Source organism: Mauremys reevesii, linkage group 3 (genome assembly GCF_016161935.1).
Source record: "Mauremys reevesii isolate NIE-2019 linkage group 3, ASM1616193v1, whole genome shotgun sequence".
NCBI classification, from domain to species: Eukaryota; Metazoa; Chordata; order Testudines; family Geoemydidae; genus Mauremys; species Mauremys reevesii.
In genome coordinates this window covers 177,791,208-177,818,557 of record NC_052625.1, presented here as the reverse complement: position 1 = coordinate 177,818,557, position 27,350 = coordinate 177,791,208, and the positions used below count along the sequence as shown (strand labels likewise).

At 41.1% G+C, this 27,350-nt stretch overlaps 1 protein-coding gene across 6 annotated transcripts in view; it reads left to right on the top strand.

Annotated features, from left to right (window-relative positions):
• MBOAT2 (membrane bound O-acyltransferase domain containing 2) overlaps nucleotides 1-27,350 on the top strand; it is a 191,106-nt gene that overhangs the window by 123,861 nt on the left and 39,895 nt on the right. For 4 of the 6 annotated variants that reach the window (XM_039528940.1, XM_039528944.1, XM_039528942.1 and 1 more), the window contains 4 exons: nucleotides 1,100-1,195; nucleotides 5,730-5,785; nucleotides 17,748-17,802; nucleotides 26,219-26,402. In XM_039528940.1, the coding sequence (XP_039384874.1) occupies nucleotides 1,100-1,195; nucleotides 5,730-5,785; nucleotides 17,748-17,802; nucleotides 26,219-26,402 (391 nt within the window). Of the gene's footprint in view, nucleotides 1-1,099; nucleotides 1,196-5,729; nucleotides 5,786-17,637; nucleotides 17,657-17,747; nucleotides 17,803-26,218; nucleotides 26,403-27,350 lie in introns of those variants that run through there. The other 2 variants (XM_039528946.1, XM_039528945.1) reach the window with 2 other exon arrangements.

Here is a 27,350-nt window from a genome sequence, read left to right as displayed (position 1 = left end):
AGAATCTGTGTCACGGCCTACAGCCCTGATCTTGCAAACTGTTATGTGCATGCTTAACTTTACTACTGTGATTAGTTCCATTGTAACAAGGGGACTAATGGTAGTGAAATATATTCTTAAGTGTTTGAAGGATTAAGGTTTAAGATTGTAAGATGTTGGTGGTACTCCTGAATTTAAAATTCTGCGCCAAAAAAATAAAAATTCTGAGCACAATATTTTAAAATTCTGCAAATTTTATTTGTCAGTTAAATGTAGAGACTCCAGCATGGCATTGGGGAGCACAGGCCATGCTGCAGAGAGGTGGGAGATCACTGTGGGGCTCTCCCCCTAACCCTACTATAAAAGTTGTTCCAATGCCACTGCATACAGTGTGTCAACATTTATGTAAAATGTATTTGTTATACATCTATGGTTTCTTATATCTCAATTCTAATTTGAGACGTAAATGCATTTTTTTTAATAAATGCACTAATGTGCTTGTTTAAAACAGAAGTTAATTGTCAGTTCTAATCCCTGCTAGAACAGCAGCAGTGGATGTACAGTGCTCAGGTTTTGAGTGTAATAGAATCAAGGAATCTCACTGAGGAGTTTTATATGTGAGTTAACAGAATATTTGTGTATCAATTTTTGTTGTTAAACTTTAAGGGAGAGGAAAAGGATAAATGTTGTTGACTGGATTCTTTCCATTGTTATAGCACTTGCAGATTTTATAACAGCAGTTTGAATTATGGTTGCATGTATGCATATAAATGTACACACACTATGAATAAATTGCCACAATAGATGCTTTCTGTGGTATGTTTTGCACACCCTATGGAAAATGAACCAATGTTTGTCCTAGGATAGCAATTTTTTAGTGGTATTGTGGGACTATATATAGAATTTGGGTGCATTAAAACTTGAAATTGTGTAATACTTGCCAAAAAGTATGAAAAAATTAATCTACTTAACTAACTGCTCTGCCATAATAGATAAAATGTGAATGTTTTTAGTCCAAACACAAACTGCAAGTGACTTGGAACATTGGAGCAATATGTTTTCATTGATTGATAGCCTTTTTGGAGTAACTAAATAAAATATAATTGTTTTTCCTTTGCAGATATTGCTTTGTTTTTGCTTTGGGATACCTCACTATGTGCCAAATTACTAGAGTCTATATCTTTGATTATGGACAATATTCTGCTGATTTTTCTGGGTAAGAAAAAATTATATACTCCATTTCCCCCACACCCCAACGACAACATATAGTACAGCTTGTTTGATGTGATACTGTATTTACTCTGATAGTAAATTGTTGGATGACAGTAACTGAAATTTGAGTTATTCTAAGTTTCTGTCACTACCTGCAATATTTTGGGCAGCAAAAAAATCCAATAAGTGGTTTTACAGCATATCTATTTTTGCAAGGCACAGATTTAAAAAGCACTAATTCAACAGTATTTACATACTAATTTAACTTAAAAGTGAAAGTTTAAAAGTCAATAGCATTGAAGACCATATTCCCTAGTGGAGCCCTGGATTGGGACTCAGGAGATGTTGGTTCTGCTCTTGGTTCTGTTGGTAGCCTCTTGGGTGACCTTGAGCAAGCCACTTTCCTGCTGTGTGCCTCAGTTTCCCCCTTTGAGAATTGGGATTATGACACTGGCCTCCTTTAATTGCTTTGAGATCTACTGCTGAAAAGCACTATATAAGAGCTAGTTGATATTATTTATTATGCTATTTTTCTTCCCAGACTTCTGGACTTGAAGTCAGAAAGCAAAAGGGAGCACACAGTGTATTAATATTAAAAAATTCTGTCAGGAAATATAGAATTTATACTAAACAGTTCAAATAGTGCCATTTGCCCACCATATATAAATAACTTCCTTCAGGTATGTAAGTGCTCATCCAAAGCTCATTGAACTCAATGAAAGCCTCCCATAGAAGTCAGTGGGTTTTGGATCAAGTCCATATAGTACCGGTTTGGGAATACTAGTTGAATCTGAAAAGTGACAAGCATTTTTTGGAATAATTTGAATTATTTCCAGTAGCTTCTGATTAAAATGTGAAAACTTATCAAGAGCTTCCAGTAGTATCTGAAATGTTGTATCCTACTGTGATAACTGTTGGAATTTGAAGCACATTGATTTCAAATTCAACATTTTATTGAGTTTTACCAGAGTTACAAACTTATATAGTTCAATATATGTTTTCTGCGAACTTGTAAGTCGGTGGAATGTTCCATCAGAAAAACATAGATAGCACGTCTTTTATTTCAAGAAATAGTACTAAAAAAATGAAAAGAAGTTATCATAAGCAGGACAGGAAACAAAACTTTGCAGCTTGAGGTCCACCCTAGTCCAATGATTCTGGATGTGGAGCCTGATCTTCTCAAAGGCATCCTCCTCTTCTTAAGCAACCAATTTATAGAATGTCCATGAGCATTTGTGGAAGCTGAATTGAGACCCCTTGTTCACCAGCGAGTGCCTCGGTGCTCTGTCATGTGAATTTTACAGACTAAGAAATAAGATTTTTGGGGTGCTAAAGCAAAGGATCTGTCTCAGCGTTGAGAGTGGCAAAGACAAAGACTGTTTCTTGGGAGGAAAGATTGAGATTGTTACAGCGTTCTTCCTCCTTATCAGATCTGTGATATCCTGTTGGTGTCTGTTTTGCATAGAATCTTCTGCCAGATCAATGGTTGTGGGTATCACAGAAGATGAGAATGAGAGGGTGGTGCTTTCCTGTTCCTATTCAATTATTGTATTTTGTCACTTGGAGGCCAGGGACTTTAACCAATTGTTCATATTCCTGTATTTTGCAAGACATGGCTGAAAGAATTCTTAGTAGAAGACTGATTTAAATGTTAATCATTATGAGGGGAAGTAGAAATAGAAAGATGATGAAGAATGGGATCTAGTAATATATCTATGGAGCTTTTGCAGGGGACTACTGCTAGAGTCATCCAATTTAAGACAGAGAAGGGACCAGTATATCATATAGAAACTGTTGAGTTAGTTTCCAAAGAAGCAGAGTCTCACAATAATAGGTGTTTTTTCCCCGTAAAGTCCCAGCTCCTGGTGAGAGGTGATTATATGATAATCTTAGTTTACTTTTTTTAAGACTGAAAGCTTCTAGCTCTCATGACTGTGGAGAAAAGCTTTAAAATGTGAATTCTAAAGGCTCACAAACTTGAAGGCAAATGTAAAATTTATTATATTTCAGATCTTATTATTTTAAAGCCAGGTTATAACTTTGGGGGATCTGACTTGTGTTATGAATGCTCGGGGTTGGCAATACTGAGATTCAAGTACGGGCAAAAAACATACCTAAGCCATTGGTTAGATGCAGTCCCATAATTTTTTTCTGGTCATCAATTATTTAGTCTCCAAAGCAGATGTTGATGTTACTTGGTACAACTAATAAGAGTCTCAAATAGAGTGTGAAGTGTGATAGAACAGAATAGGCCATATTTATTCCACATTTGGAATAAATCAGTGAATTTATATCAGAAATTAATTTAGGCCCAGTATATTTGGTTGAAACAAGTAGAAATTCCACTTATAGTTGGACATAGGCCCAGATTGTATTGTAGTCTGTATCTTTTAAAAATACATAATTAATAGAAGGGAACTGCCCAGTCCAATTATTTCTTCCAGCTTTTACTTAACTCAGGTGGTGCTTTCCTGTTCCTATTCAATTATTGTATTTTGTCACTTGGAGGCCAGGGACTTTAACCAATTGCTCATATTCCTGTTCTGTAAACTGTTACCTTTTGTGTGTGTCTCTCTCTGTGTGTGAATTTCCAACCCTGTTCTAGCCGCACAGACTTTTAAAAAAAGTAATAGAAAATTCATACACGGTAAACACTTTGACCTTCTAAAACACAAAAATTACTGGCAGGGCTACACAGTGATGGATAGGGCCAATAAACTGCAGACTAAGCTGCCTCAAACAGAGGCACAATTCTGTAAAAAGTGGAACAGGCAGTTGCAGGAAAATACTCATATATATTGCAACATTAATTTGACATGTGGTTTACCTTCCAGACTCTTAGTTGTTGGGGATTGGTGGCATAATCATGTAGGCATCTAGCTACCATTTGATGAGCATACTAGAAATGCTCAGTAGATATTCAATACCAACAGAATACACTAAGAAAAATACTACAGTTCAGAACACACAACACAGATTTAAAAAATACTACAAACTAGGCATAATGTAGAAGCTGAATAGGTTACTTTATTACTAAGATTGCGACTGTATACTAAGTCTTAAGTCACCATGACATAAGCATCAGTTAACTTCACATTCCTACTGCTCTTTGGAAGGGCATTCCTGGGCATATAACAGCTAAAAGTCAAATAATTCAAGTATATAAATAGAAGGAATAATCACCAGTAGTGCTTTAACTCAGAATTTCCTGGGTTTGTAATGTTTGGTTTAGTGACAGCTGCAACATCTCTGTAACTTTCTCTTTTAAACCTGTAACGGTATGTCTACACTGCAGTCCAAGGTGTGTTTGCGGAAGCCTGTTCTGCTACACTGCTATTTTTGGCTGTGCTAATGTGAATAAAGCTAGTATGGGCATGTGTACTAATGCTGCAGTTACACCTTGAACTGCAGTATGGACATACCCTAAGTTATCAATATGTACTTTCAAACTTAATTCTATGTCAATGTCGTTTTTTTTGTCTTGGAATAAATAAAAGGATAAATAACCAAAGTAAAAACAAAACAAAAATAGTAAGGATAAGGTCAAGAACAGCATAGTTTAAATCACATGCCTTCAATATGACTTCAGAAATCACATCAGTGTGAACTATAGCAAACTTCTTTAGTAATGTGATCATCTGTGAAAGTGTAGAACTAGCTGTTGTAAACTGAGAAGTATGTATATTAATACATACTTCTGCCTTTTGGTAATAACTTTCTAAACATTAGATACCCATACAAATGAAAGGTGGTTTATTAAGTTAAAAGTTCCAGCTGCTTGTATTTTCTTTCGAATATGGGAGAAAAAGCTTTACAACTAGTCAATATTATGTATTTACAGTAAAATCTTTATACAGAAAAATTAAATGTACCAAGATATCCATAAATAGTTCTCTGCTTCATCTCTTGTTACTTTTTTATTACATCCAAATAAATTACTTCAATTTTTCGAAGTTAGTTACGTACTATTAAAAAAGATGTTTTTGTTGTGAATATGTGGCCAAATTAATTCTTAAGATTTGCTGTCTTGGGTTTTGATTTCAGCTGAGCTTCTTAAGTGAGTTATAGCCATATATTCACTTCAGGGATTGTTATTGTCCTATGCATACTGCTGCTGTTGCTAATTTATAACAAAGAAATAGTCTTCTGTGCCCTTCGCCACTTACTCTTCCATCTTAAAATAAAGAAACCCACCCACCCCCCGTGAATTTATATTTTCTTCAGTTAAATTTCTGGAAATTTTCTCTTATTTATTTAAACATTTAGGACCCAATTCAGCAAAATATATGCATTGCTTTACCAAACTGCTTAAATCCTGGACAATTCTAGATCTTGGCTCTTCGGTGGACTGACCTGCTGTATGTAAGGAATATTTTCTACTCACTATGTAAACATAAGACCAAGATCTAAGCTCCAGCAGTTAGACATTTTGTCCTCTTCCAGTGGGGATTGCTAGACAACCTATTCCCAATTTTAAATGTGAAATTAAAACATGGATATTCTTATTTAAAATATCTTTATTTTTTCCCTTGTAACAGCCCAATGATGATAATTACACAGAAGATCACTAGTCTGGCTTATGAGATTCATGATGGTAAGACTTTTTGAACTGCATTCTTTTACTTTAATTCTTCACAATGTATTTTTTATAATTTCCCTTCAGTTTAATTCAGAAAATCAAACCATGCGTTTATGCTGTGAATTTTATTATCCCACTACTGCCTTTGGGGGGTAGAGGGGGCTGGTGGGAGAAATTTGTTTTGATAACTCAATTGTTGGTTCTTTAAATATTTGATAAGGGACCAATTCAGCAAAAACCATGGTAGCTTGCATTCTGAAAACAAGTCTTATTGTTCAGAAGATACCACGTCACCAAAAGATTGGATATAATATGAACAGAACTATAATATGTCAATTGTATATTACAAACAAGTTTAGGCATGAACAAAGAGGCTTCATAGTTGTATATATATGTCTTAAATGGCTAGAGAAAAGTTGACAGGAGGTGAATTGTCCCAGTGTGTGACAATATATAGAAGTGATTCTTAAGGGTGGGACGGAAAGAAATGATTGGTATCAGGTTATTTTATGAGCTAGTTTGATTTCTTGGTCACTCTGAGAAGTAAGAATGATAGTGTGGACCATGAAAAAGACTGACAATGTGCCTTCCACTCAAACTACTTTAATCAATTTTAAAATGCTTAGAGACAAGATTTATTATTGAAAGGATGACTTCTGGGATTATAGTCACAAATGACTGGGGTAAACTACCTTTTCCACTGAAACAGGGTTTAAGAAACTTACCTGTTCCATTGAAACAGTTTAAGAAACTTCTGATCCACTGTTTTTAAAAACCTTTAAAATGAACTGAAATTGTGGCTAGACAATCCTCTGTTATTTCAGCTGTTGTGCATTATATTGTTTGTGTAGCACTGAAGTATGCTTGAATAAGCTCTGTGATTGTTTCTCCTTGGGGACATTCATGAAAATGTGATGTATATCTCATGAGACTAGTCCAGTGAGAGAATTTTTAAATAAATGCATTTGTTGTAAAATAATTGGGGTTTGTTTTGCAAATTATGTCAAATTTTCCAACTGTCTATAATGGTGTTCTCCAGTCTCTGTTATCTGGCTCCATTTTAATTTAATTTAATTTTATTTAATTGTAGAATATCAGGCTACAGGAATTAAATGTTATTGCTTCAACCCCCTAGATTTGCATGTCTCTTTACATGCATAAGGATGGGCCTCTACTCTAAGTATCTTGCAGTCTATATTGAACACAGCTAATGTTGACAATGTAGGAGGGAGAGGAAAGAATGACAATGACTGACTGGGCCTATCTCCAGTGAGTTCTGTATTTATACCTTATTGGTGCAAAGCACAAGGACTTTGCCCCTCCCATTCACTTAGTCCTAACTGCTGTCATACCTATGACTATTTCACTTCAAAGTCTCTCAGATTTCAGAGACTAATTCAAAGAGATGACTGTGTAAACTATTCTTACATCTATTACAGCCCTAACAATGAGTCAGTACCTTTTTAAAATATCTGTTTTAAAGATTTTGAATTCCAAAATTCCACAAATTCGTTTTAGAAAATTCAAGTTAAGATATTCACTGGAATTCCTCTGCATCTTAAACCCTGCGGTGTCACCCTGTCAGTGACTTTCTCTCACTCTGTCTTTGGCCTCTCTTTGCTCAAAAACAGCAAAGGTAAATTTTTAAATGGTCCCCACTGTAGCAGTATCGTGTTTTTACTGGTGTGTAGAGATTAGCTTGTCACACTTTCCTCTTCACCTTGCCTCTAAATTTTAAAATTTATAAAATAGTCAAACATTTGCTCCAGGATGAGATCTGACACAGAATATCTCAACTCACTAAACTTTCTTTCAGTATTATGTTTTTATTGTGGAAAAGAGAAGTTGAGCTCTATTCAAAGTATGTACAATAGATCGGAGAAGGTGGTGATTAGTTGGACTCTTTCAGAGGAAAATACATTCAAAATTATAGATTTCACAAACTATAATCATGATTACTAAACACCCAGGGTTTGGGAGTCACTTATTACTCTAAAGAACTCGTTGTGATCCAGGGACCCCTTGTTGCCAACTGGCTGAGGGCACAGTGGATGCATAGGGTTTTACAGGGATCTCTTGGATTGGATATTTACCACTGAACGGTGGCATGTGAAGTCTCTACTGAGAGCCAGTAACCCACTGGTTGTTGTAACCATTGCAAAATGTATGTATGGATAATATTTAGGAAGTTATGTATCCATAATGAAAATTATGTTCTTAACGTTTTAGAATTAAGGCAGGCCACCGGAGGTGACATACTTTGGAAATGTTCCAAAGGAGATAACAGGCATTGTATGCCTGACAATGTATGCCTGTTTGTGTACTTAGCCAGGGGATAAATAAGAGATTGTAAAATGTACAAGAGAGGAAATCTATGGGAATAAATAAACAGCAGAAGGGTGTTCTGTTCATGAATAAAGACAAGGGATTGTTCCGATATATCTTGGCATGCAGAAGAACACATGGAATCCTTCAGTTAGGATGCAGGCTAATATTGTGCTTGTCTCAGAAAATAAGGGTCATAGCCTGCCTAGCTGCAAAGCTCTGCAAGGACTTCCGGTGAGCAATACTTAGGGCAGGTCCATACTCACCGCGCGGGTCGACGCGGTGAGTTCGACTTCTCCGAGTTCGAACTGTCGCATCTAATCAAGATGCGATAGTTCGAACTCCCCGCGCGCTCCGGTCGACTCCGGAACTCCACCACCGCGAACGGCAGTGGCGGAGTCGACCTTGGAGCCGCGGAGTTCGACCCCGCCGCGTCTGGACGGGTAAGTAAGTCGAACTAGGGTACTTCGAGTTCAGCTATGCTATTCGCGTAGCTGAACTTGCATACCCTAGTTCGACCCCCGCCCTTAGTGTAGACCAGGCCTTAGTTAGAGATGAGAGTGTCTTGTTAATTAAGTCTAGGCTCTAGAATGTCCGTTATGATCTTATTTTATATGTAACCATTTGTTTCCAATATGTTCACTTGCTATAGTTAGAATCTGTATGCTTTGCTAAAAAAAAAATCTGTGATTTCACTATAAACATATCTAAGTGTTGTGTGTTAAGTGAAGCTGTGATCTGAGTGGAACTGGTAAGCTGGAATGTGCTATTTCTTTGGAAGCAGCAAATCTGTGAATACTGCAAGTGTCTCATGGACCCAGGGGCTGGACGCTTCAGGGACATGCTCAAAGGGCTTGAGGTTTGGAGCGTGCCACTCGTTAATTTGTAGAATGACAGTGGGTCCTGTGAGGCCTACAGGGAAGTGCATGTGTTGCCTGTAGCTGGTGGAGTTGGGGAGCTGACCCCAGGCAGATACAGACAAGGCTTCCTCATGCTAAGGGCAGGTGGTAGCGAGGTGTCTCACAACCCTGGGTACCCCAGGAAGCCTCACACTCATCATTTTAGTATTAAGGTTAGTAGCAAGTGAAAGTCTTGTTTACTAACTTTATCTTTCTAAAGAAATGAGCTGTTTTGAATTCATTTGCATAATGCACAAATGGTGGGGTACATTATACAGTGAACAGGGGGTGCTGATTAAGTGTGATGGCGAGCATGAAAACTTCTCACTGACTGTTCATTAAGGTGTACAGTTATTTGCAGTTAAATAAGTAATGTAGAAATATCTGGTGAATATGTATCACAATTATGGGGCTAGCTGCACCTTTGTCCCCTTTCTGGTCTCAGGTGAAATGTTGTGATTCTTCTGCTCTTATATTGGGACTTGAATACACTATTGAGTAATATTAATCAACTGCTTATTGAGGCAGAATACACCCTGGTGTTCACACCCTACACACTTTTGTAATTATGTATGTATGTATGTATAATAAGGTACACCTTGTAAGGTATAATTTGAAAACTCATACTTTGCTAGCCAGTATTGTTCTGATTAAATATGTGTGGCAACATTTCCCCGGTATGATGATATTAATGCAAGTTCCAAATCCACAGCCCTGCCCAGGCAGAAGTCAGGTCTGTCCTAAACAGAGGAAGGAATTTGTGCTTGCCTTACTTTGCATTTAAGCAGTAAACAGAGTCATAAAGCGGCGGGGCTGGGGTGAGAGGGCAAAGGAAATTAAAACAGGAGAAAAAAACAGCAGGGAATATCCTTCCCATAGACTTTCTGTCTCCTGTGTCTCAGCTGGAAATGTTTTTCAAGAGTGGGACTGGAACTATAAAAAGGAGGGACAGACAGCCAGTATCTGCCCCACCCTCATCCATCACATTCACTATACCTGAAGAGACAAAGGAAACAGCCTTTGGACTCTTGGGAGAAATCCTCCTGACCTAAAGAGTTTGGTCATTAAAACTGCTGAAAGCACATGGTGAGAAAACTTTGCTATGAATCTAATGTAGTTTAAGTTAGGCATCAGTAAGTGTTTTATCTTTACTTCCCTTGTAACCATTTCTGATGTTTATGCTTCATTACTTGTACTCACTTAAAATCTCTCCCTTTGTAGTTAATAAACTTGTTTTATGGTTTTATCGAATCCAGTGTGTTCAAGATGAAGTGTCTCCGTAACTCCATTTGGAGTAGCAAGTTGTATGCATATTATTCCCTTAAAGAAATAACAGACTCAGTATATTTGTGCTGTCCAAGTTTCTGAGGGAAAATCTGGGATTGGGAGTGTGTTGGGAGTGATTCTGAGGTAGACTTTAAATCTGGTAAGAATCCAGGTATGGCTGGCTGGCTGCAGCACACACAGACAAAGTTGGCAGTGACTTACATGCGAGAAGCTGTTTGTGAGCAGTCTAGGCTCGTGGCTACTGCAGCAAGGTTACAGGGCAGGGGTGACACAGCTACTCATTAGTTTGCACCTGGTATGTCACACTTATCACCCTGCAGATGCAACTGGGTTTTGGGCGCCTGTGCTTCCTCCTTGTAGGTACCTGTGAACAGTGATATTGGCCAATAATTTTCATCAAACAAAGTATTTTTATGTAGTAGTTGGAAGAAAGCACTAGAGGGAAAAGGATTTTAAAACAAGTAACGTTAACGCTCATCTGATGCTTCACTACAATATAACTTAGATAGGCTTTTCTTTTAAGTTATCAGAACAGAACAGAACCAGCTTCTCCTAATGAATCCAGAGCCTCCTATTTCTCTCCCAGCTTCTTGGAGAAGTCGTCATGATAGAACTTTGAATTCTGGGTTTTTGTCTTGAAATCCTGTTCCTTGCCACCCAGAACCAAGGTGTCAGGCTCTGGCCATCTGGTAGTATCCTGGGGATATGTCTTCCTGGCCACATTCCAATCAAGCAGAGTTCTGTACTAGAACAGTACAAGTGCAGCTGCTGGAAGCACTGTGTGAATGTGAGTTCCAAAACACTGCATTGACCTATATGAATTGGTAGGTGACTTCCAGATTGGAAATACAGAATAGGTAGATGGCAAGAGAATATGGTCCCAAGGAATTGTGGGAAGACATTGGCGAATTGGCAATATTTGAGTAGCACTAGCCACTCTCTCTTAGAGTGCCATATTAGTGGATGGCAAATTGTGTTAGCTCAAGCTTTAGCCTATGTCACCTCTCAGGGCAGCCAACTTGAGTTAAAAGCACCACCACCACTGAACTGGAGTTGAAGGGTTTTTGTGTGTCTACAGGACTTGAGTTATAACTCAAGTTACCTCTGCAGTGAAGACAAGCTCTTTGGGATTCTCAGTCTGGATCTGTCAGTCTGCCGCATCTTGTTCAAACTGCTTTAATTGTTCACCACCACCACCAGGGACAGCAAGTTAGAACCACTCGGGCCACCCATTCTAGCGTTATCTCTGAACAACCCTTCAGTGTAAGTTATATGATTATTAGAAAAGGCCTCTTTCCCTAGGTAGTTAGGCTCTCCTATCCTGTCATACCCTGAGGGTGAAATATCCATTCCCATATACAGTACAGAAACATCACACCAGTGACAGAGCCAGATACCATATTGATAATTATTAAAGAACATTGCTACATTTGTTACAATCTATATTTGCATTTTCTGTGGGCCTAATGTGCATTCTTTTAAAATGAAGAGTGTGTGCTAATTTTGTAGGGGCATATTCTAACCTGGCTCCCATTCTATGCTTCTCTGACTTCAGTAGTATTGCACGTATTGTAAATTAGCATAGAACTTTGCACATTATGATTAAATCTTAAACTTCATTCTGTTGCATGTTTGGTGTGACACAGTTAGTGGGGGAGGGATAGCTCAGTGGTTTGAGTATTGGCCTGCTAAACCCAGGGTTGTGAGTTCAATCCTTGAGGGGGCCACTTAGGGATCTGGGGCAAAAATCAGTAGTTGGTCCTGCTAGTGAAGGCAGGGGGCTGGACTCAATGACCTTTCAAGGTCCCTTCCAGTTCTAGGAGATTGGTACATCTCCAATTATTATTTATTACTTCCTTATTTAAAAGTTTGAGTACCTTAGGAAACTGTGTTCCCATTCATACTTATTCTTTGCTGCTTGAGACTTAGATGAACCCTGTGGTGGGTTTTTGTGTGCTTAGGAAGAAAAGGGCAGCGCAGCCTTGAGGGCAGAGTTTGTGTGTAGGAACACAGGTGACTCTAGAAATGGACTGACATCACAAACACAAAAATAGGAAATCTGGCTTGTACAGTGGCACAGACCTGAGTTATATGAAATGACTTATTTTGGTAATATACAAAACAATCAATACATTGAATAAATGAATTTCAATTGCCTTTTTTTGTACCAAAAGGCCCATTATGAGCGAGATAGAAGAATGTTTTCATTTTAATAAGGTGGCTACAAAAATGGCAGACATTTGATTTTTTAAAAAGCATCTCCTATGTAAAGTAAATGGCAGAATGGAGGATTAAAGCTCTTTAGGGGCGAGTGTTAGATCTAAGAGAATAATAGGTAACAAAATCTGGAAATGAATAAGTAACAGACTGGGCTGAGTGAGAGACTGTGAGTGGATATGTGGGTGGCTAGCTGCATAGGTGGATGAATGTTAGCATGGGTTAAAGTTGATTCTTCTTCATGCCAAAATGTTTCTCATTTTGCTGTGTAATTTTATATGATACATCAAACATATGTAAAAAACATTGTTCTCTCTCTCTCTCTCTGCTCCTAAAATGAAAACAAACACATATCATGCCATTGACATTAAGGTTTTTATAAGTTGGGAACCCTGGATATTGGCAAAGCTCTCCTTAGTGTGGATGCAGCCATACTGGTGAAGCTGTGCTTTGTACCAATGTCATAAAATCACCTCCACAAGTGAAATAAACTGTTTGCACAGTGTCTAGCAGAATGGGGTCATGGTCTATGACTTCACTGCTTGCCAACTTCAAGAAACTGCTGCAAGGAACATCGACCTCTGTACGTGGCCTTCATCGATTTCATGAAAGTATTCGACTTCATCAGCAGTGAGGTTCTGTGGAGAATTCTTAAATTTGGATGCCTGCCAAAATTTGTTGCCATCCTCTGACTCCTCCACGATAACATGTCTGTGATGGTCGCCAGCAATGGATCCGAAATGGACCCCTTCCTACTATAGACAGGAGTTAAGCAAGGCTGTATCATCGCTCCAAGCCTTTTCTCCATCTTCGTTGCTATCACCCTCCTTCTTATGGCTGACAAGCTCCCCTCCGTACTTGACATTCAATACAGAATGGACAGCAAGCTCTTCAACCTCATTTGTCTCCTATCCACGATAAAGACTATCACTAAATCAGTCATTTAACTCCAACTTGTGGATGACTCTGCCGTGTGTGTCCACTCAGAAGAAGATATTCAAAAAATAGTTGACATTTTCTCTGAGGCCTACAACCAACTCGGCCTCATACTCAACAAGAAAATTAAAGTACTCCACCAACAGGCTTCAGATCACCAGGATCCTGCTCCTGTAATTCAGATCAATAAAGAGACCCTGGAAAATGTCAAGCACTTCCTTTACCTCAGCAGCTCTCTGTCACAGAAAGCTGACATTGACTAAGTTGGTCAAGAATCACACCTCTTCATACCACTGACTGACATAGCTATACTGGCAGAAGTCTGTAGTGTAGACATGACCTAACAAAACTGGGTGTACAGGAGCACAGCGGCAGAGAAATGTATTGTCGACAAATAAAAAGTAATGCACATGGGAAAGAACATAAGAATGGCCAGACTGGATCAGACCAAAGGTCTGTCCAGACCAGTATCCTGTCTATCGACAGTGGCCAATGCCAGCTGCCCCAGAGGGAGTGAACCTAACAGGTAATGATCAAGTGATCTCTCTCCTGCCATCCGTCTCCACACTCTGACAAACAGAGGCTAGGGACACGATTCCTTACCCATCCTGGCTAATAGCCATTAATGGACTTAACCTCCATGAATTTATCTAGTTCTCTTTTAAACCCTGTTATAGTCCTAGCCTTCACAACCTCCTCAGGCAAGGAGTTCCACAGGTTGACTGTGTGCTGTGTGAAGAAGAACTTCCTTTTATTTGTTTTAAACCTGATGCCTATTAATTTAATTTAGCGGCCTCTATATTATATTATGGGAACAAGTAAATAACTTTTCCTTATTCACTTCCTTCACACCACTCATGATTTTATATATCTCTATCATATCCCCCCTTAGTCTCCTCTTTTCCAAGCTGAAAAGTCCTAGCCTCTTTAATCCCTCCTCATATGGGACCCATTCCAAACCCCTAATCATTTTAGTTGCCCTAATTATGGAGTGGTGGTTGGATAAATACCAGTGCAGAGATACAGAGATACTCCAGTGGTGTGTACATAGGGTAACCAGGCCTTTCTATTTATCCTCTATCATAATACAGGATAGGAAGGAATGTGCAATGAAAGTGAAAAGCAGTGGATCAAAAGCTGGTAGACAAATATTTTTCAGTACAATGCAGTGCCTGTTAAACTGGGGAACTCATTGCTATATGACATCATTGAGGCACAGAGTTTATAGAAATTTGAGAATGGATTAGACATTTATATAGGTAACAGCCATATTTACCAATTCTGGACAGTCTAATCATGGCATCTTCTAAAGATGAGTTGCACAATAAAAACTATGGAGACAGCTCAAGGAAAAATAAAACAAATCATAAACATAGTACAGTTCACATTGGTTGGTAGCTACTGGAAATTTGACTAGCTGCCCACTCAAATTGTGGTACATAGTACCATATCAGACATATTTATAGCAATAGTTCTGGCAGTCATTATTAATTCTCATAAACTTAAGTTCTGAAGAATGTTTCTTTCCATAATTGGTATAAATAATTCCCTCCTATTTTCATTTATCTTGAGCCTTTCTTCACCCTTTTCTTTTCCGAGCTGCAAACACTCTTTGTGTTTAGTAAAAGAACTCCAGCACATCCTTCAAAAGCTTAAAATACCTTTAGCACTAGTTTAGCATGTCTTAAAACCCAGGAATCCTATATGTAGCCCTCCGTCCATTCACTTGCTTTCTAAAATACAGGTTTTTTAAAAAAATTCAAGACCATAAAGAAAATTTAAGAAATTACGTTTTGTTGTCCAAGTCTACTATATATTACATCTCTTTTGTTCATGGAGCATCATGACAAGATGAGTTCCCATTTAATAAATGTTAGCTCATTCACAACAAAAAGTAGCAGCTGTTTTCCCATGACTGTGTTTCTCAAATGCATCTGCTCTCTTTCAGTTTGTTTGGCTGTAAATAAGTCAGTGAACCTAAATTATTTTTTAGTAATTTGACACTTCCTCCTCCTGGAACCAAGGGATTATTTGCTTTCTTTTAGTGCTTCTTGCTCTATAATTTATTTTGTAACTCTCATGCAACTTTTGCTGTATCAGTGACAACATTTTGGTTAATGCCTTAGTATCACTTTCAGAAGAGTAACTTCATGATTACAATACATGCCTGTGCTATTTTATTCAACTGACATCTGTGTTCTGTTTGCTTTTGTTGCTGCCAATGCCATAGTGACAACAAAAACTGTTATCTCTGGTCTCTTCTTTTGGACTATAATGTATAATATTTTACAAACAGTAAGGATTTGAGTTTACAATAAACTCCCGATTAACTGCATAGCAAGGGCAGTGGTGGATTAAGGTTTCCTGGGGCCCTGGACCAGAGCAAGTGGGTAGGGCTCCTCCTCACCCCTTCCGCCTGCGGTCCCACCCCTTTTTGCTCCTTCCCTGGGGCCCACCCCATTCCAGCCAGGGTCCCTCTATTCTGCCCTTATTGTGGCCCCCGCAACCTATTTGCTCCTTTCTGTCCCCCCCACTGCCGCCCCAAGACTGGAGAAGCTCTGTTCCCGCACCACGGCCCTTCGGCCACAACCAGGAGTGAGAGCTCCTCCAGTCCCGAGGCCGCAGCAGGGAGTGAGAGCTCCTTCAGTCCTGGTATTGCAGAGGGGGTCTGGGTACTGGGACTCCCCCCTGGCACCTCCTGCGCTTCTGCAGGAGACCAGGGTTGGGGTGCTGGGGCTTTTCCCACCACCCCGTGGCTTCTGCTGGGGATGAGCCACATGGCTTCTGACGGGGTTAGGGGTGCTGGGGACTTGCCCCACCCTGCCTACCCAGTGCTGCTGCTGGGGAGTGGGGTTGGAGTGTGAGGGCTTCCCCTACCTCGCCCGGCACTGCTGCCAGGGAGTGGAGGCTTCCCCCTGTCCTGCCCGCCTGGCACTGCTGCCAGGGATTTCTCCTGCCCCATCCTGTCCACCCAGTGCTGCTGCTGGGGAGCAGGGTCGGGGCATCGGGGCTTCTCCTGCCCTGCCTGCCTGCCAGGCAGCCTGTGCTTTGAGCTTCCATTGCCTGGTGTCAGATTTTTTCCGGGCCCCCCAGTTGGCTGGGGCCTCTGGGCACAGGCCTCATCAGCCCAGTGGCTAATCCACTAATTAGGTGGGTGGCTGTTCATTCTCTTGTGTGCAGCTGCCCAGGTGCGCACCTTAGAGGGAATTGCAGCAAGGTGTGCATCAGATAGTTGTGTTTGGTATTTTGACTTGTTTATATTCATTGTGGAAAAAAGTAATGCTGCCTCCATGGCTGACTCTGCCCAGCAACTAATGATGCTGCCTCCATGGCTGACTTTGCCTGGCGACTAGTGATGGTATCTCTGTCCCTCTCCCCCAGCCAAAGGGAGTTGTGGGGGGCAGAGCCTGCAGCAGACATCGGGCAGCGTGTCTGCATGCATCTCTCCTCCATGGACTGCAGTGGGGAGTTCTTGGGCCGCAGATGGCCCACGGGCCAGGACTTTGAGAGTCTTGCTTTTGAAGGTACACCCTAAAGAGGGGACCATTGTTACTGATTACTTGTTCCCAGAGTCTCAAGATCAAAAGCTCAAGCTGTAATAAAGGAAAGACTAACCTATACATAGGTTGTCTAATTCTGAGCTAAGGCTGTTATGAACTTGTAACCACAGAAAAACTCCGTTGTGAGGGTTGAAGGACTGACTCATATCAGAGTCCTTTTTGGAGTTGGGAGGGGTGGTGATCTCTTGTAAACTTATTAGCATGAGTATACATTTTTTTATTGTTTTTAATATCTTTACTCTGTAATGTTTTCACCTTAAGAATAAAGGTGCTTGCTTAGAAAGAGCTGCATGGTAACTTGTAACTGCAGGCAATTACAGCTGTTGATAGCCCTTAGAGAGAAAGCAAAGTGCAGTTGTTGGCCTGTTTAGGAAGTCTTGCTTGCTGGGATATCACAGTGTGGGCAGGAAACTGTGCAGCCTGGTAAACTCCCAGTCAGGAGGCTGAGGAACGTGAGTCTCTGCCTAAAAGAGCAGGGGTGCTGGAACAGGTTTTATAGTGGGAGTGCAGATGATGGAAACAATGGAAACCATGTATGTGGTGTTTGTTATTACTACTTCAAGCAGCACCCTAGTTTCAGCACCACTTCAAAAGAGGGGATGGCTGAGCAGCTGAGAGCATGTACTGAGTGCCCTCGAGGGACCACAGTGTGGGGAATAAAGGTACAGTTGCCCTGAACTGTGACACAAGGAATCCCCATTATCTCTGGCAAATAAATGGTTAACTAGTGCTTATTTCTTCCCTCTTCTACAGGGATGTTTCGAAAAGAAGAAGAATTGACCCCATCACAGAGATGCTTGGCTGTAAGGTAGGCTTTCCTATGCTTATGAGTATAGTTTCTGTTTTGAATGCTTTGCATGGATTATGAAGACTTTGTAGCTCTAATGCAGTTGATACATAAGATGTCCAGTTATCTAGCTGGATCTGGTTTACACTGCACGTCCAGTATATTTGTAATTTAATTTCATGTGGGTTTTTTTGCCCTTGAAAGATAACTACTGAAATAGACTTTACATTTTACTTGCAAGGCTTTTACTAAAACAGACAATTTCTTATTAATTTTTTTTTCTTGACAATGAAGAATAAAAGTATGTACTCTATTTAGTAAGTGATTAGTAACTGCATAGTACACGTGAGTTACAGCCATCAAAGAAACAAAATACTTTTCTCTGATTTCTCTTTTATGACTTTTAGTTTGATTCTTTCCCTTCTTTCTTTATTTGGAAGACTTGTTAATAGATGTTAGTACCCTAGTTTATGCCACAGTGTCTGTCCAATCAAAGAGTACATAAGTGCTTTGGGATTACTCTATTTGACATGCATCCGATGAAGTGGGTATTCACCCATGAAAGCTCATGCTCCAAAACGTCTGTTAGTCTATAAGGTGCCACAAGACTCTTTGCTGCTTCTATTTGACATTGTAGTTATATAGCTTTTGAAGGCTTTAAGCATCCAACATCTGAAATCTAGACCATTTTTGTGGTGAACAGATCAGATAATTGGAGAATTTCTGCTCTTCAGAAATAACTTTCTTTTTAGTACCTATTATTTCAGAAATCTTAATGGCATGAAGATAATTGGACTAAAAAAAACCCAGCACCTTCATATTTTAATTTCAAATGTCTTACTATTTCCCTCACACATGAAATGAGAGAAGAGAAATCCTCTTGTTGTAGCATTGTGGGATGATGAGTCTTGAAACCCTAAAAGGAAGGAGGGCATTCCGTTGCAGCATATTCATGCTGACCACATTTGTCATAAGAATGGAGTACAAAACTTCAAGTGCTTGCACATGTCCATTCCATTGTAGGTGTGTACACGCCCTCAGCTCAGTTGCTGAAAATTTTCCCCTCGGTGGTAGCCTTTGGGGTGGCCTGGGGGCCTTCTCATACTACGCACTCATAGCGCCAGTTTAAAGGGCACAGCTGACCCCACACCTCCTCTGTTCCTTTTTACCATCCATAACGGTCGCTGGAACTGTGCTTCTTGCTACGGCAAGCTTTCTCAGTGGGCGTCATTTTTCAGATAATTTTTATAGTTAGTAGTTGTAAATAGTTAATTAGTCTTCGTTAGTATAGTTTGTGTTTCTCCATTTGTTAGCAGAATTTCGTCTGTACCTGGTGCCAAGGCATACCTCGGTCACCAGGATTCAAGCCTTGTGCATCCTGTAACAAAGCTATGCCCTGAGCAACCCACTCTCTAGTTGCCTAAAGTGCTTGGATGAGGCTCATATCAGGGATCATTGTCAGATTTGCAGAGACTTTAAGCCTCGTATGAAGGAGGATCGGGAGACCAGGTTGAAGTTCCTGCTTATAAAGGCGGTGCCGAGACCTTCCTCTGAGTCGGTTGGACTTGGAACCAAGCACCGTGGTGTCGGTGAGGAGTGCTCCTTCCACCAAACAAGATTCCCAGCACTGTTCGCCATCCCCAGTGCCGAGGAAGAGGCATAAGAAACTGCGGGGATGTTCCCTGACGCCAAAGACCAAGCACGGGGAGCAGAGCAGAGTGAGACCTAAGTCAGGCCACTCCTCTGCCTCGGCATCGCAGCAGTCAGCACCATAGAGTCTAGTACCAGATGAACCATCAGCACCTGAGCACAGCGTCATACCCATCCTATTGCAGTGCCTTCCACGCAAGAGGCACTTGTTGTGCCAGAGACCTGCTATTGCTGTTGGTACTGGCGTCACTGGCAGTGTAGGAGTCAGTTGTATCGGTGCTGGAAGGCAGGAGGGAGCACATGGCCCCTAATTACGGTGTGGTTCCAGAGCCCACGGTACCATCTAATGGGAAACTGATCATGCTGGCTCAAACGCAGGCTTCCCCACCTTGGCACTGGTCTCCAGCACTGATGGGAACTGCACTTCCCTGGTCACTGAGGGAGGCTCATTGTCGTTGGAATCAAGAGGTTAAATTGCACCCCTCTCGTCTGAGGAGCCACCCCCGCTATTCTTTCTGTCATCCCTACCCTGCCGTGGACCCAGGCACAGTAATGCCATTGAGTGCTTGGCGTAGTGGGCCATGACCCTTTTGGAACCAGTGGGGGTTTCCTCCAATCTCTGGCCCCCATTTAGGACACTCTTGTTCAGTGGCCTCCAAGAGAAGGGCACCTCCGTTCCATTGGGCATCACCTGACCAGGATTCAGGTACCAAACCCGGTGCCAACTTTCTGGAACCTGCTTTGCGGGATCCTGTCAGCACAGAGGGAGAAGAGGAGTGCCCTCAGCCAGTGCTGGACTCCTCTCCAGATGAGGCTGTGTCGGGGCGGGCATGTCGCCTTCCCACTATAACTATAAGGGCCACCAGGATTTGCTGATGAGGGTGGCCTTAAATTTGGGCTTACAGGTGCAGGTAATAAAGGAATCCTCTCTTAGTCTGGTTGACATTCTGGCCATGGCGGGCCCGTCAAAAGTAGCCCTGTTTCTCAATGAGGCCATCATGGACCCTGTGAAAGCCTCTTTGCAAACCCCTGCATCTCTTCCCCCTATGTCAAAGAAAGCCAAGAGGAAATATTTTGTTCGTGCCCAGGGTTATGAACTCCTGTACACTCTTTCTCACCCAGTCTCTAGGATCTCTGGTGGTATCTGCTGCCAATGAAAGGGAAAGGCAGTGTCTGCATGGTGCAGCTAACCAGCAGGTGCTCCTGTACAGATATGACTTAAACATGTGGGACTCCATGTTGAAGTTCAGAGACTTGCTGCTGCAAGAGGCCAGGCTGGAGTACTTCTTGCTGGTAGATGAGGGGAAATGGATAACAAGGGCTTCCCCGCAAGTTGCCTTGGATGCAGCAGTTTCGGCGGTCAGGTCCAGGCTTCTACGATAGCCAAGCATAGGAGTTTATGGCTACAATCCTCCAGCCTCCTGAAGAAGGGTCTAGCAAACTCTGCAGGACCTTTCCTTCGAGAGAGCTTAGCTTTTTTCGAAGCAGACCGACGTGAAGCTTCATGGACTGAAGGACTTCAGGATGACCCTTATGTCCCTGGGATTGTATATCCTAGCAACTTCAAGGAAGCACTACAGACCTCAGCAGTCCTCCCGGTACTCCACCCCACCGGCCCATCAAGACCCACAGAGGAAAAGGAGCAGGGGCTTTAGGAATAGACCCCCCCCTTCTCCCTCAGAGTCAATGTCTGTCCCATTCAAACACCCAGAGACTCCAAAAAGGCCTTTTGATGGGATGCTCCAGGATATTGTACCAGGTTTCATGTTTCTGGATCCCGTTTTCCCTTTATTTGCAGACTGCCTATCCCACTTCATTTGTGCTTACTCTCTCGTATCACAACAGACCATTGGTTGCTAATATATGTACAGAAGTCTACCCTCACCCCAGTACAGAGGATAGAGTTTATTGGAGTGGTGCTCGATTCTATCCAGGCCAGACTTTCCTCTCAGAAAGTCGGTTTCAGACAAGTCATGTCCCTGATAGTATACCTCAAGGGCCACCTAAATACAACAGCCCAGGACTGTCTTATGCTTTTGGGCCACATGGATTTATGTACATATGTAGTGCAGCACACAAGACTACACCACAGACCCCTTCAGACACGACTGCCTCGGTGTACTCGCCAAACCGCTACCAACTGGACTCTTGATCTCACAGTACCTTCCCCGTTCCTCACCTCCCTCAACTGGTGGCTGGACCCGCTGGTGATTTGTGTGGGCATTCCCTTTTCAGTGGCCCAATCATCGATATCCTTGATCTCAGACACATCAGTGCTAGGCTGGGGAGCTCACCTGGGTCTCCTCAGGACTGAAGGCCTTTGGTCTCTGAAAGAGCTCTCACTAAAAAGTCAGAGAGCTCAGGGCAGTTCACCTGGCCGGTCAGACATTCCTTGCGTTGCATTATGGGCAAGAGCTTGTTGGTTCTTACGGCTAACACTGCAGCCATGTTCTATCTCAACAGGCAGGGAGGATCTTGCTCTCTCCCCCTTCGAGAAGCAGTTCAGCTATGTGAGTGCTGCATAGCTCACTCAATCCACCCCTAGGCATCTCACCTTTCAGGAGTGCAGAACGAGTGGGCAGATCACCTCAGCAGGTCTTTCTCCAGTCATATAAGTGGTCCCTTCGCCTGGACATCGCAAGAGACATTTTCCAGCAGTTGGGGACTCCCTGGGTAGACCTGTTTGCAACCAGGCACAACAGGAAGTGTCACCAGTTCTGCTCCCTGGGAGGTCTCAGCCTGGGATTGCTCACGGATGCCTTTCTACTCCCGTGGACAAGTCACCTGTATTACGCTTTTCCTACTATCCCACTCATGCACAAGGTTCTGCTCAAGATCAACTGGGACCAGGCATGGGTCATTCTAATAACTCCAGGTTGGCCATGTCAGCACTGGTTCGCCACACTGCTAGGACTTTCCATGATGGCTATGCTCCTGCTCTCTCTACATCTGGACCTGATCTCTCTGCATCATGGTCGTCTGCTCCACCTGAACCTCAGCTCCCTCCACCCAACAGCCTGGAATAAATGCCATGGCTAAATCCCAGATTGCTGGCTTGCTCGGAGCAGGTTTGTTAGGTCCGATTATTACCGTGATTCTAAAAACCAAAAGCTCTTGGTAACTATTACTCTTGATGGAGCACTGGCAGGAAATAAATCACTGAAGAGACAGCCGTCCGACCGATAGGAGGCTGACACAAACAGTATAATACAAGAGTTCTTTCACTTACAACTGCACTTTATTTTAGTCTGAAGCACTTAGACACCCCAAAAATCAATAATTACTGAAGTCTGGATGGCTCTTTGAGTGGTACAATGACAGCTGTCCAATTGGTCAGTTTTTCAGCAGCTGTTGGGGATCCTAAGCTTTGTCCACGAAGTGTCCCTGAAGAGTCCATCTACCCCATACTTTCTCTCCTTATTTATTTGGGTTAGTGTAACAATAACATGTCAATAAAAAAATCTTGTTAAGCAAACAATTTCAAAGTTTAAGCAAGAGGTTTCCTCAAACCATTAATTAGACAGATGTGTATTTGCAGAATCCACACATCTTGAGGGCCCTGACAAACACATCCCAAAGGGGAGATATAGATAAGTTTCCTGCTTTTCTAAAACATATACCTCAGCAATTTCAACAGAGATCTTATCAGAAGGGACACAGGGCCTCCTTCCCTTCCTGACTTCTTGCTAGATATGTTAAAGCCATTGCAGAAGCCTGCTAAGACCTACTGATTTAGCTGCTTTTGGCAATAATCATGACAATCAATATTCCAGTTACTGATAGAGGTCCAGGCATTTTGCTGGTCTTCTAAAATCTCCCCAGACACTAGTAGGTAGCAGGAAGCCATCCATCAGTGCTACTTAGCTCTCAAAGTGGAAGCAGTTCTCCATCTGGTCTTCCCAACACAGAGTCTCGCCCGCGCGGTCGTCACTTCATGATATTCTTGTTACATCTGAAACAGGAAGGTTTAGCGATCTCCTCAATCAAGGTTCACCTTGCAGTAATATCTGTTTTCTCAAGGTTCTAGAAAGACTAAATCCCCAAGTGCGAGAACCTGTCCCTCCATGGGACCTAAACCCTATCTTATCAAAACTTATGGGTCCCCTATTTGAACCGTTGGCAACATGACCCTTGTTATACCTTTCATGGAAGGTGGCTTTCTTAGTGGCCATTACTTCTGCTAGAATGGTCTCAGAGATCTGTGCCCTCACAACGGAACCTCCATACACAGTCTTCTTTAAGGACAAGGTGCAGCTACATCCTCACCCTAGCTTCCTCCCAAAGGTGGTTTCCCAGTTTCATAGCAATCAGGTAAGCTTCCTACCCGTTTTCTATCTGAAACCATATGCGAGAATAACAACAGAGAATAACAGCAGCTTCACTCATTGGATGCTAGACATGATCTAGCATTCTACATAGAAAGTACCAAACTTAAATCCACCCAATTGTTCATCGCAATAGCTGACAGGATGAGGTCTTCCCATCTCTGGTCAGAAAATTTAGTCTTGGATCACATCGTGCGTTTTCATGTGTTACGAGCAGATGGTGTTCTGCCACCAGCTATCCTGACTGCAGACTCCACAAGAGCACAAGCATCATCAATGGCATTCTTAGTTCACATCCCTATTCATGACATTTGCAGAGCAGTGACCTAGTCATCGGTGCATATGTTCTGTGCTCAGTATGCCAACAGTCTAGGGATGACGCCAGATTCGGTTGAGCTGTTTTGCTGTCAGCATGTCCATGAGCTCCAATCCCACCTTCTATGCAACTACTTGGGAGTCACCTACAGTGGAATGGACATGTGCAAGCACTCAAAGAAGGAAAAACGGTTACTAACTTTTCTGTAACTGTTGTTCTTTGAGATGTGTTGCACATGTCCATTCCACGACCCAACCCCCTCTATGTTGGAGCTGTCCGGAAAGAAAAATTGGGGGAAGGTGTCACTGGGCCCTTTATATGGGCACTATGAGCACACAGCACCAGAGGGCGCCCACGCTGCCCTGATGGGCATCATCGAGGGGAAAATTTCCATTGATTGTGCTTGGGTCACGCGCACACCTACAGTGGAGTGGACATGTGAAATACATCTCAAAAAACAACAGTTACGGAAAGGTTAGTAACTGTTTCCCGCCCCCCCCCTCTTTTTGGTACCTTTTCTGAGATTGAGGTCAGGGGCAGATCTTCAGCTGCATCTTCTGTAAACGAAGAGTATGCTACATTATGTTTAACTCTTCAGAATTCTCTGTTTTGATCAGTTGACCTGTTCAACTTTTGAGTTATGCATTAAGGGAATTTGAACAGATTAAAAATATAGAGATTACGTTTCTGTGTCATAAATGAAATAGCAGGTGGAAAACTGTCTTTGGGAAATTTGGTCACAGATTCTAGTGAGAATTGAATTACAGGTGAAAGTGTGTCTCATTTTGGATAAGGTTTTAGTATTCCTATCTTACCTCCGTTGGTGATAGCCACACCATGTTTGCTGTAAGAATAATTTAGAAATATGTAGATTTTGTGTGTGCATGAAGTTAATGAAGTTGGGAATTGAATTTAAGTTTAAATACAAGATGTTCTTCCACCGAAACTCTAGTAGACCAAGAAGTCAACATATCCTGGTGTTTACTACACTGATAAAGTATATAGGGAAAGTGTGAACTAGTATATTCATTCGTTTGGATGCATTGATTTTAGGCTTCCTGTTATCATTAAGTTGAGTCCTGATTGAACTGAAGTATTCAAAATGACTTGAGTGTGGAGTAGAAATCATTCTCAGCACTTTTTAAGTTACTGAAAGATTACATTAGGAGTTCTTGGGGAAAGTAGTTGGTATATAATGTGCTTTTCAAAAACTGAATAAGGGAACATCACAATTCTTTTTGTTACTCATTTTATTATCACTGAAATAATGGTTAATGACAGCTACTGAAAAATTGAGTGCCTTCCTTCTCTTTAAAAAAAATCAGGGGAGAAATAAATACCAACTTACAGAATGGGAGGACCTATAATTTATGTGAGTTGTTGACATTTATGCTTGTAACTGTGTCCTTTCAAAAAGAAATCCCAAGTGGGGGTTTTACAGACAGTTCTCATTTATTTAAATATCTTTTTATACCATCTGTTAGGACATACAGGTAGAAAATGTCCTCGTTTATTCAATATTTTTCTATTCTTCATGTCACTTCCACAAGAGAAACCATTTGGAACTAATTTCAGGAATTTTTACGACAATTTTGACAGAGGACCAAAGCTGTTCTATTTTTTTTAAAGTATGCTTTTTTGCCTGTATTAGTGTACTTAGGGTGTTTCAGAAGGGTGTGTGTTTGTACGTGTTCACATACGTATGTATACACATATGTACATATATACTATATATATAAAACCTGTGCTACCATAAAAAATCATTCAGTCTCTCACTCCAGACAAACTGAATTTAGACTGACAAGAGCCCTTTATCTAATTGCATAGTTATATTATATCATTGATTTTTAAGCAGAGTTTCTCACTGATCGCAGCGCGGAGATCTACTTAAAAACTGATGGTATGATTTTGGGCTTTGAGAAAGTCCCTGTGGGTAGTTAAATCAGTTTGGAAACACTCAGTACAGACTGATGAAGAAACATTCATTTATATTTTAAATTGTAGTTATAAAAATGTAACTAGACTGCTTCACTGTATGTGTTTTAATTGAAATTAGAATAAGTAATAAAATAAATGATTATTCCTACAGTGGACTGTTTTAAAAGCATAGAGTACCTCTCACAAGTTGCTTGTCTTTAAATTACAGACGCATGCCAAGTCTACTGGAGTATTTAAGTTACAACTGTAATTTCATGGGTATCCTGGCAGGCCCGTTATGCTCTTATAAAGACTATATTACTTTCATTGAAGGCAGATCATACCAACTGACACAGTCTGAAGCAAATGGGAAAGAAGATGTAAAATATGAACAAAGAGATCCTTCACCAAATGTAAGAACTATGATTTTTTGCAGTGCTGCTATATATATCTATCCATATATATATATATATATAGTCATTGCATGAAAAGCTTGGTTTGCATTATTCATTTACAGACATAACTTCTCAGATATATCTGGAGTTTATTCAGCGGTACAGTTTTTTGTTAAAAAAAAAAAAAAAAGTATTGTTCCTGAAAGGTAGGTGTTCTGCATAGATTCCCACTGTTGGGTCTTCTGAACAAAAGTAAATAATCTTGGAGCTGCCTAATACGCTTACATGGTAAAATACCACCTTCAGATGAAGCAGTTCATGTGCACTTCCTTATAAGCATATTTGTCTGCATGAACTGCTTCTGAAAATGAGCCGGAAATAATGGGAAAAACCGCATGCATTTTGTCAATGGAATTTGAATGGGAGATTTATAAGCTACTTCGAAGTCTCTTAAACGTTTTTGTTCGCTTCCTTCTGTATTTCAGGCTAAAACTGCACATTTACATGTAACAAGCCCCTCTAATCGGGTCTTTCTTAGGGGAGAGAGAGCTTTAACATGCCTATAGGAACTTTTTCAGTCTTAATTTTTTTTCCATTTCTTTATTCATATGAAGGATAAGTAAACAGATTGTTTGTTGTACAGATGCAATACCAATGACATACATGTATCATTATCATACCACATTGCACCCAGGATCCATGCACATTAGGGTTTTTTTATTTGCTCCCTTATCAGAGTGAGGGTCCAGGCACATATGGATGAAAGGCCTGTTGATCATCTGTTGCAAACAATACACATATGATTTGAATTAAGACCAATGACTACTGACATTTAGTACATTACCCTTTTTAAAAACTGATCAGTTTCACATTAAGGATGCGGAACATACTTTCCCATCATCCTGCACATTAATTCGTCTGACTGTATATATGTACACATTTGAATTTTAGTCCAAGATACAGTTA